The sequence below is a fragment of the Lytechinus variegatus genome, chromosome 5 (genome assembly GCF_018143015.1).
Source record: "Lytechinus variegatus isolate NC3 chromosome 5, Lvar_3.0, whole genome shotgun sequence".
Classification (NCBI taxonomy): Eukaryota; Metazoa; Echinodermata; class Echinoidea; order Temnopleuroida; family Toxopneustidae; genus Lytechinus; species Lytechinus variegatus.
Genome location: NC_054744.1, coordinates 4,646,122 through 4,657,753, shown reverse-complemented (window position 1 = coordinate 4,657,753; position 11,632 = coordinate 4,646,122). Strand labels below are relative to the sequence as shown.

General features: G+C 37.2%; 1 protein-coding gene across 1 annotated transcript; it reads left to right on the top strand.

Annotated features, from left to right (window-relative positions):
- Window positions 1-274: 274 nt before the first annotated feature.
- LOC121415113 (protein PRRC1-like) lies at window positions 275-9,944 on the top strand. The gene is made up of 7 exons (XM_041608210.1): window positions 275-384; window positions 1,582-1,682; window positions 3,351-3,598; window positions 4,449-4,622; window positions 5,354-5,408; window positions 6,240-6,507; window positions 7,017-9,944. The coding sequence occupies exons 2-7, from the start codon at window positions 1,607-1,609 to the stop codon at window positions 7,333-7,335; spliced, it is 1,140 nt and encodes a 379-aa protein (XP_041464144.1). The 5' UTR covers window positions 275-384; window positions 1,582-1,606; the 3' UTR covers window positions 7,336-9,944.
- The last annotated feature ends 1,688 nt before the right edge of the window (window positions 9,945-11,632 follow it).

The following is an 11,632-nucleotide window of genomic DNA, read 5'->3' as shown; positions in this document are numbered from 1 at the left end:
ATAGAATCTGGAATAGAAATACTCTTCATCTACATCGGAGTACACTTGCAATTTTTTCCCCTGATATCCCTATAGCTTTTTCTTTTTTCTTTTCTTTTCCTTTTTTTTTTTTACTTTTTTTCATAGGTCTTCAGCTGTTTTTTTTTGGTCTATTTTCCATGCCCTTCATCCGGGCCTGCTAGTGCTACTTTGGGGTTTTGGGGTAGCCTCATATAACCCCCCCCCCCCTCCCCCAAAGGTATAACCGGTACCTGAGGATCGGATCGGATAACGTGGCAATCCAATTCTTGACGTCACAAACTTTCTGCGTAGGACAACGACAAGTGAAGTTCTTGGATTTTGGACTTTTACGTGTTACGTTTCGGTATACATTTGTCTTTTCAGATAATTTTTTTCATAATTTTCACTCATTTCTACCATGCTTATTTTGAATTTTTGCTACATATGCATGTAAGTTAGCTAGAAAATAAATGAAAAGAAATAATCGTATTAATGCATGTTACCACACGTAGAGATTGGTGTTAGGACATCAGTCTAACTTAACTTTAACAATAATTGACAGTGTCAATTAATGTAGTTTGTTTCTTTCATTCTTTGAATTTCTGTTTACTCTCAAGCTAACATGTTCCCAATGTTTCATACTCCTTTAAGAATGGACGTTGCAATTCAACATTGCAAAGATTGGTGAAAATGTTATTTTTATTTTTGTGAAGCTGCCTTAAGTTAAAACAAAAAACGAAGGTTAGAATAGAAAAAAATATATTGCAGAAAGAAAATGTCATGAATGTTACTGTTAGTCTAACGTTAGATAATCAACTTTAATAGATTCAAACCAGTTAGATATACATTAGGCCTAGTAAGACAGCTGGCAGCCGTCTGTTTTGAGGAGTTTTTTAACATTTTAATTTTCTTTTTAATTTCTCCTCGTACGGTACACGGAAAGCAATCCTGCAGCCATCAGCAAGGGGTTAACAATGCAAAAATCCCACAAACAGCACTCATCGATTTTTGTCTTTATTTCAGAAACATATTTAAAAAGAATTAACTGAACCAAAATAGAGATTTTTATCTGTTTTGTCCTGAAATGCACAAAAACGGGACAAAGTAAACTTGAAAGAACAAAAACGGTGTCTTGCTTCGGCTGTCACTCAACTACAATGGACTCCCACTTTCCTGGTTTATCCAAACTTTATTAGACCAAAAGCTTCAGTCTGTATTTTGGTTCCGCTGAACTACATTGGCTCCACATCCATTTACAAAGGGATTGAACTTTTCAAGTACTGTGAATTTCCCGTCAGCCATTCAATGAAAATGAATGTTTCAAAGGAAATAAATTTGACATAGTAGGCCTACCTACTGTATGTACAGTTTACTATGAAATGAGTTCTGAAAATCATTTAGTTTATTATATTAGAAATTTGGGATGGAAGACCATCTCGATCTTTCTCAAGCAGAAGATTCGCATGATGATGTACCAAACCTGTATAATTAAGACAAAGTGGATGGGCGGGGTCTTTCTTTTCACCATCTGAGATCTGACTATCCATGGGCTCATTTTCTTCATTCTTATTGCCATGTCAGGTAGTAATACTATTGTGTTGTCACTATGATGGAAGAAGTGAGCAGTGATGATCATAAAGACGTGACCCCAGTAGAGGAGGCAAAGGAAACACCACCTCCAGGTATGAGACATCAGCTATGGATATGTTGTGTTATATTCCCTCAGTCACGATCAGTTACCACATGGGCTAAGCCCATTGGCCCATATTTAAAACTGATAGCAGGTTTAACTTAAACTCGGGTTTAAAGTTGTGGTTTAAGTATGGATAGCCAATTGTTCCAGAAATCACTAATGGAAGAGATATCATATTTCAGCTCATTTTGCTCTCAAATCATTCATAATTGTCTAGGAAGTGTAAATAGATTGTTGTCTTCACCATTGATGAATCAGGTAATCATTTTGACTCATGACCTGGACATAGAGGGTAGGTGCTACCCTGACCTACATTGACTCCACATTGACTCTGGGCTGACCCTAGGTTGACAGCCGTCTAAAATAGGAATAGACCAAATACTTAACAGCAAAGGCCCTAACAATATTCTATTCACAAAGATATCAGCTTATCAAAATTAGCTTTCATATTTATTATCAAAGTAAATGAATAACAAGCTTCTATTAGCATGAGCTTTCTGATAGTCAAGAAAATACATAACAGTTGAGAAATCTAATATAATTATTTCTCTGAATCGTAGATCAATTATATAATTGACTTTAACAGACTTCAAAAATACAACTTTGTTCATTTTAGTAAGGATAATTATATTCACATTGAAGACTGGAGTAAGATGTCATTTGGTGACAAAATGAGCAGAATATAAATATATGTAAATCTGTCTTTCTTTCTGAAAACAGACATGCCATATTAAGCATAAGAATTGTATTAATATTAAAACGTATGAACCAAACATTACTTACAATTCGGCATCGAGTAGAAAGGAACCTCCCCGCACTGGGTAGGGTGGCACACGCCCTTTTCCTTGGTTAGGAAACACCCCAAATTGGACCTTCTTCTCCAAAATCAAAAGTGAGAGTGAGCTGGCTTGGCTTTTCTTGCCAGCACACCAAACAGAAATATGAAACACAAAGAGTCTGTAATCCTATACACCTGTTAAACTATAGTCTACTTATTATGACAACCCAGACTGTTAAAATACCAGACAACCTATCATGCCTACAGTTTAGTTACTAAGGTATGCAGTCCACATCTGTACATGGAGTTTAACAAAAGAGTTTAACAAAACATGGACTTTAACAAAAGGGTTATCTAATTTTGAATAAGATCCTACACACAGTAAACATAAGAAATGTACAACTCAATAAAAAAATGATACTTTTGGCTTCCCATACTTAAACCACAACTTAAGTTAATCCTGACTTCAGAATACGGGCCAATGGGTCTTTTGCCAATTTGATCTACATGTTATTGCTTTTCTACACTGCACTCAGTCTCGTACCCATTTAGTCGAATTGTCATTAAGTACAGTGCCTATTTTTCTATTTTCCATTTAGTCTAGCTAGTTTGCAATTTGTGAAATGGAGTTTGGTTCTTTAACAATTCATGTCATCATATAGACCAAGTATTGTAAGGTCAGGTTGTTGTTAGAAATGGATATCCTATCTGGAAATTAAACAAAGTGGAAAAATGGTCTAGATGGCAATTTGTCCAAAGGTTTGTAGACAAAATGGTTATAGGCAAACTACATGTAGGATATAAAGACCATGTGGAATAAGACCAAACCAGTAAGCGACTACCGTAAATTTTCTTGATGTTCTATTGCCTCTATTGAAGGAGATGGAGGCAGCGCTCCACCTCCTGTTCCCGACAGTACTTCATCCCTCCTGACTGGCCAGGTACCCCCTCCCCAACCCCTTGGGAGTCACATCTACCCCCCTCCACCAGGTCCTACCAGTGATCAAGGAGCCATATCATCCATGGGACAGCAGCAGCCACAGATCTTCACACCCTCCCTACCTTCTGAGCCGGTGGGGACGTCCGGGTATTCAGGGTATGGGGTGGTGTCCAACCCTGATCCTCAGGTAAGATGCAGCATTGTAAAACTAACCTCAGGCAAAAGAGGTCTGTTTGTATCTTACTGAATGTTAAGCCCGGTGCGCACCACTTGATCTGTTTCGATCTGACTTTCAAAGAAATTATAATAGTGTTTGATGTCAACATTTCAACCTATAAAATGATACATAAGCCATGGTGTCCACCAAACCGTGGGGAAGATTTGTCATTATTCTCTTTACAAATCATTGTATAGTCAATCAGTGGCAGGTCAATGTATTGAGATTTAGTTTCAGATAAACATATAATAATCAACATCTTTTATATAGCAATCTAGTATACCAAGATCAAGTTTTTTCCTTCAGACCACATACATTTAGCCCTCATATCTTAATATCTTAATAAAGTTATTATTCAAACCCAAATCCAAATCATCAGATCGAATGGTACCTGCTAAGTCCTATTTTGACAGTGAGAATTTCTTTAACTGATCTTCAGTCCATCCAAGGCGGAAGAGGTCATCACTTGTCTCCACTATGTATTTCTTCTCCTTCCCATACTTTGCTACAACGCAATGAATGCGGCCGTCGATAGTCCAGTCCAAACTTTCTTGGTGATTTCTGCTCTTCGGATAGCACCAAGAAAATGGTAGTGATTTAAATTCTGAATGGCCTTTTATTCAGAATTCCAGTCCATTCCTCCCTATAGGAACAAAAGAAAATTCAATTCCTAATCGTAATGACATTGAAATGAATTTTCCCTGTACAAAATGTAGAAACTTTTCAAATTTTAGTTTTTTTTTGTTGTTGTGGGTAAATTTTCATGATTTTTGATAAATGAATAGTTTCAAAAGTAACTTTACGTGATTCTTTCTTGCAGAGCCCTCCGCCAATGGAGATCCCCCATCAAGCCAGCGCCACCAGTAGTACTCCCGGGATTACCCCTGGGCCTCACCCTGAATCCTTGGGAGGGGGTGCAGGAGGGGGAGCAGGAGGAGGAGGTCTCTTCGGTTGGGGTAGTGGTATCATGAGAAAGGTCATGGAGAAAACTAAGGTAAGAACACTAGTACACAACAATTTTAGAGGTGTTGTGCTTCATTCAGTCTCCAGACTTTGAACCACAAGGTCCGGTGTTCAAATCCCACAGCAGCATGTGTTTCTTCTGGCAAGGCATTTGTCTATGTCTGCTACTTTATGTAGTATAAATAGTTACCCAATAGAGAGAGATTTATTGAATACAGGTTTGCCTGGGATGTGATGGTAACCTTGCTAAAGCTGGAGTGATGTTCAATGATAAAAAAACACAAATACATGAAGCTCTATGAACGTCGCATATTGAATTTTGAATAATACTAATGATATTTAATAGTCAATTGATGAATTTGGCGAAATGATTTTTCATAGTATTTCTGTCTCAGATTCCTTTTTTGAAAAATATAAAAATATGGATTATTTTGTTTAATCAAAATCAATCAAGGTATCCATGAGGATGATATAGTACTTCCTGTTAATGACATATATCAGCATTGTTAGCATACAGTCGAAGAAAAAATTTAAGTACGATACAATGACTCAAAATCAACTAAAATCCTTGACACCAATGCAGGTTTTGTATGAAATTGTGAAGGTAGGTTACACTTGGTGATTAGATAGCTACATCCAGTTCGCCTCTGAAGTGATGATTTGCCCCTCACCTTCACCAAACGATGATTATTTGCTTATCATCATATTCTGGTCGTCGTCTACTCTTGTTTGAAATTTTTCATCCAAATTTTTAATTTTCAGAGCTCAGTTGATTCAATGATAACAACACTTGATCCTGGTATGGCACCCATTATTCGTAAGTATACCAGAAAATTACCTAAGCCGTTAAATTATCTAAATCTAAATCAGTTTAAAGATAAATTCCAGTTCTGGTAACGATCTCAAAATGATGCTTTACAGAATCTAATATAATGACCACCCAATTGTCTGTTTGAATAAAAAATATGTGCCAAAGGATTCTGGAAGATATTGTGTAATTGCTGAGAAATAAGCAAAATAAGCTCGGATTCGGTCACTTCCGTTGGGTCTTTATTCCAGCAATAATAATACACTGTCCCACATGTTTCTATCTGTGTTGGTGATCTTCAGTGTGATCGTATTTCATCTTAGATTTTTTGATTTCACAAAGTTCATTTTATGTAACTGTACCAGATCTAGATTCATGATGATATAGTCATACTTAACCTCGGTTTTACAGCTTTCTCACGAAATACTGCAACTACTATCATTTAGCTTTAAATATGCATGTCTCTGGGGTAAAACACTTCTAGACACTGATTTCCTTATATTGTAATGATTTATTTTCACTCACTCTCTATTTTTCTTGAATTTGTAATTATGTTATGATGATATTGTTATTGTTCATTTTACATGTTGTTATCAGTATGGGGCCAATTTATACAAGCAGTTGAGCTTTCGTTGACCCCTCCTCATGTGAAATATTTGTATTTATATATATATGTATATCTTTAATGGTGGAAATAAATTTGAATTGAATTGAACTGAACTGAAATAGGTTTAACACATCTGATGTATTAGTGACAAGAAAGTGTAGTATTTCATAAAGCTATGTTAATATACTGGGAACTAGATAAATAGTTGATTGTGTTTTGACTTATATGTGCAGGTTCCGGAGGAGATGTGGACATCATCGTCGCATCGGACAAAGAAGTGAAAGTGGCAGGAGTGCGGGATGCATTCCAGAAGGTGTTTGGAAGGGCAACGGTCACCGGTCTAGCTGCCCAGTCCAACATCGCTCCCCAGCCGGAGGGGTATGCTGCAGGGTTGAAGGGAGCGGAGGAGAGGATCGGCAATCTCAGGAGAAGTGGAGAGGTGCATGAGAAACAACCCATGGTCTCGGTCGAGAGCTTCATAGCGGAGCTGCTTCCAGACAAGTGAGTGATTACACATCATGCAGGGGGTGGGGTGGGGGGGTCACAAAGATCAAAGATTGTACTTAAATTCCCAGATGAATTGGGTTTGTAATGCAATTTCACATTGGCTAGCCTTTGCTCAGGGGACAGGGAGGGGGGCGTTGCAGAAAGTGCTACGATCGAAGGTAACTCAAAAAAATCAAACGCAACTTGATTTCCAACCAATGAAATGCAAGTATTTGGGACTTGCACTTGATTTTTTAGTTGCAACTCTTTCTGCTATGGGCTGATTATTAATGAAGTATGACTTGGGCAAGATTTCAACTTTCAAATCTAATTTGATTTCTTCTTTGGATAGGGTTAGATCTTGGTTTAGTTGGAGAAAACTAGCTGTTACAGGGTTCTAAGTTTTCTGTTTATATTTTTTATCTCTGACCTGTGGTCAAAAGTTTCAGTCACATTTTCAGTTTCACTTTTCTCAAAGAGATTATATTGCCTTATATTTCAATCATATCCTTTGTATGGTGCAGGTGGTTTGATATCGGGTGCGTCATCCTCCAAGATCCCTACCATGGAATTAACCTAGAGAACTTCACCCAGGCCACGCCCATCCCCTCCGACCTGGTGGAGGAGGCGCAGAGACTCACCCCTCCGGACTACAACCTGCGGTGGTCGGGGCTTGCCGTGACCATCGGCGAGGTCATCGAGAGGACGAACCAGGGGATTCCCCGGTCGGACTGGCACAGGGTATTCACCGGGATGTCCAGGCAAGAGATGATCTACAGTGCGGCCATCTCGTTAGCGGGAACGTACAAACTTCAGCTGTCCGGGAAGACGCAAACACTCTGAATGGAACTCTAGAGGGCGGTGTGTAGAGGACTTGACTGATTGTATGCGGGCATTACTACTGTCCAAGAGGAACTCGACTCAAAAGTAATGGTTGCTTTGCTATCGATGGTTTGAAGACTTTTTATCCTACGGGAGAGACTCGGAATGGTATCGTTCCGCGAGTAGGATTCACTACCTAGAGTATAAGATACTAGAATTCATCCAGTCCAGGCATGAATTTACAGAAGGTAGATTCAGTCATTATTACCCTCATTGTAGGCAAACGGTGCCAATGCCAAGATAGATAGCTCTTTGGAAATCTGTTGGGTGGGTCGGGTATTACTGTGAGCAAGTTTGCACGTGAAGCTACCTCAAACGGTATGCATAACAGGAGTCTCAATGCATCTCCCCATCAAACTTGGGAACTGTAGGAAAAAGCCTTAAGCCTTTTGCCAAGGTTCCATGAAAATAACTTTTTTTTCCATTGCATAGGAGTAAACAAACACTACTGGAAAAGACTACATACTCGCAGGCTGTCTGCTGAGAGCCTTTGGTATCAGTCTCATCGGCAGGGTATTCATTGCTCTGTACCACAATTGACCAATCAAAATGATTGGCTCTCCTGCTCCACATTATCCAAATGTTGTTAACATATTTGAGTTGAGCCGCCATGAAAGACGGCTCCTGATTGGTTTCTGCATGTACTGTACCATGGATGGCAACCTTGGGTTAAATATGTTGTTTTTGTTACTGTTTTCATCATTGTCACATTGGTTGCAGATTAGAATTGAGATGTACATGTAAAAGGTGACCCTGCTGCTTTGGAAGTGCACCATAGTGGAAAGATGAGGGGGTTTTTTAATGATAAAAGAAAACTTTGGAGAAAAATCTTTATGAAGGTTTTAATGAAAATCCATCAAAGAATAAGAGTTATGAATGTCCAGTTAGTAATTCAATTCAATTCTTTTATTTCATTTCCATTCAAAACATAATACATAATACAAAATACATAAAACATAATACGTAATTGACGTCATTTGCAAGCTGCTCCCCTGTATTTCATGTGGAATAAATTCCATAAATTCCTGGAACATGGTGATTTAAAATATTTTTCTTATAGAAGGGGTTATCAAATAATGTGTCCGATGGTGTAGCCACCACACAAGAAAAGTCACCGTAATATATTTTAAAAGAAAATTTCATTTTGGGGGAATTTATATCAAATGATAGCTGCACATCTGGGATGTCACGAAATTGAACTTTAATAATAATAACTAGCATTTAGTATTCTCTCCATAGTTAACTATGTCACAGCGTTTACAAACGATTTAAACGATTCTTTGATACATAAGATTTTCATCAAGCCTTTACATTATATTTTTCTCTTTTTTCTGCCTATATTGAAACCAATTTATCGTAAAGGTGAACTTCCCCCTTTTTTTAATTTGCAGCTCATCAGTAGTCTTTCCACACAGACCCAAAACACTAAACAGCGGGAAGGCTTGCCAATGAGATTCATTCTGTCTTTAAAATCAATTGACAATCAAATGCAAAATTTGTGCATGCATTATTGCATTGTGGCTATATCCTGAAATCATTTTCTGACATTTAAAGGATATAAGGTCAAAGGTGACGGGTCACAGAGGTCATGAAGTACATTGGAATTGACTTAAAGATCAATCGACAATCAACTATAAACCTTGTACACATGTCAGTAGAGTGTGAAGCATTCCTCTCGTTTAAAGTGAATGTTAATTAGGTCATTGTAGTAGTGGTCACAGAGTACGAAGGGTTTCCCGTGTCTTTGCACCTAAAAATTTGAACTTGACATTAAAAATGAATTTCATCAAAATTCCACAAAATTTTCACTTGATATTGTTCCTTATGCTCTTGAGAGTAAGTGTGCCAAAATTTCGATGACAATTTGAGCAAAGTATGTGATATTCCTGCAAAAAAAAAGTCTTGGCCAGTCATTTTCCGATATGATGCCCAATGTCTGCACACCCATTCACTTTACACACAATTCAGGGATTTTGATGAGAAAGGGCTGCATTGTGTGACTGTTACATGAAATGCCTGAAATTCAATATTATTGCTATTTCAACTCGAATTTTAAGTGTATACATGTCTATGAATCGCAGGTGTAAATAGTGGCCGTTGCCTGTCTTCCTTTATTAGAATCGTGTAGATACATGCATGCACGCACAGGCAAGGGGCACTGCGCAAACTCAGGATAATACGCCAAACAAGAAGTGGCTGCTTTTAATGATAACCTGGGGTATCATCTTGAAGAACACGGCCAATTTATACACACAGGCATTGCCATAGATTCATTAGACTGGGAGCCAATTTTCCCTTCAATCAATTCAGATGGTAACTGATGTTTAACAACATTTGAATTATTTCCATTAATTTTTTTATGAAAGATTTTGAATTCAATGTAAATGTGTGGCATATATTTGGAATTAGGAAAGAACCAGTACATCCCAAGGCCAGAATTAGTCTAGGTCTAGCTATGATATCAAAGAGACTGGTTAACGTTACAAATGTCTCATTTAAAATACATTTAAAATACCTGTTCTTGATGTGTGCTGTATTTGATATTGTTCATGTGGATGAAAATACACAGGGAGAAAAAAAATCATGATCATGATATAGTGGGTGCATCGTGTTCTAGTCGTTCTGACTCTCGCCTTTCAACCAGAGGGTCGTGGGTCTGAATCCTAGCCATGGCATGTTTTCCTTCAGCAAGAAATTTATCCACACTGTGCTGCACTAGACCCAGGTGAGGTGAATGGGTACCCGACTGGATTAATATCTTGAATGCACCGAGCGCCGGTGATGGTACCTTGAGCTAAAGCGGGGTTAATGATAGCAAGCTCTTTGTAACCTCGGGCAAAAAGCACTATATAAATCCAGCTATTATTATTATGCCTTGGAGAGATTCATGTAACGTATGTTTAAGTATTTGGAATAAAACTGAGATTGTGTCTACATGCAGTCACTTTACTAGTCATTTTTGAAGCAGCACTAACTATGTTTATCAGGTGGAATTTTTTTTCAGAAATTAATTCATACCGTATTTTCACAGGTGAAAATAGGTCATTGCAGCTCAGATTTTTTTAAAGTATTCACTCAAGTGGTCAAGGTTAATGAAGTGACGAAGTTTCACAATATGAAATGCTTTAGTGGAATTGTGATTATAGATAATTTGAGACATATTTTAGGCTTTGTGATACTCAGTGCTTCTAGGAAAAATTAAGGTCTGCGTGAAAAGCTATAGATATGATATATGTTCTTTTCCATAATTTTTTTCTATTCATCTTTGAGTTGATTTGTAATTATTGCCTGCAGAATTCTGATATGTTTTCTAAATTGATCATTGAAAATGATAGTTATTGTCTGATAGAATGTCACTTCTATTATTGTGCCTTTTGAAATTTCAGAAATGATAAAGTTGTGCAACCTTGAAAAATATGAATAGGAAATTTTTGGTCTTTTCGAAATACTGTATTCTTTCACATTAGCTACATTTTAACTGAAATTAGTGTGATTATGTTGACTGTAAGAAATTTTTGTATGAAAAATTACTGAGTCATGAAGTGACGAAGACATTTGGGCCTGTCATCCCTATTTAAAGGTTAAGTCCACCCCAGAAAAATGTTGATTTAAATAAATAGAGAAAAGTCAAACTAGCATAAATCTGAAAATTTCATCAAAATTGGATGAAAAATGAGAAAGTTATGACATTTTAAAGTTTTGCTTATTTTTCAAAAAACAGTGATATGCCCAACTCAGTGACATAAAAATGAGACAGTCGATGATGTCCCTCACTATTTATTTTGTTTTTTATTTGAATCATAAAATATTTCTTTTTTTATTTCATATAAAAAATACAAAAGAAATAGTGAGTTGATGATGTCATCAGTCTCCTCATTTGCATACTGAACAGGATGTGCTTGTTACTGTTTTGTGAAATTAAGCAAATTTTTCTCTTTTTATTTGAATCATAATTTTTCTGGGGTGGGCTTGACCTTTAATATCTCCAGATTTCTTACATATGAGAGAGAGTCCAATAATGAATGTTTTGTTCTGTTACAAAGCACTAACATCATACTTGTTACTATATTAGGTTGCTGCATCAACAGCCAATCAACTGTCAATGTAAAAATATATACGGCAGGGACATTGATCTATGATTCGTGATGTACCTGTAGTGCACATGCTTGATATTGCCCTGTGAGAATAATACCTCGGTCACAGCCGTTTTAACATTTTTTGTACCAGCTACATATAGGTGGTTTGAATAAAAATGAAT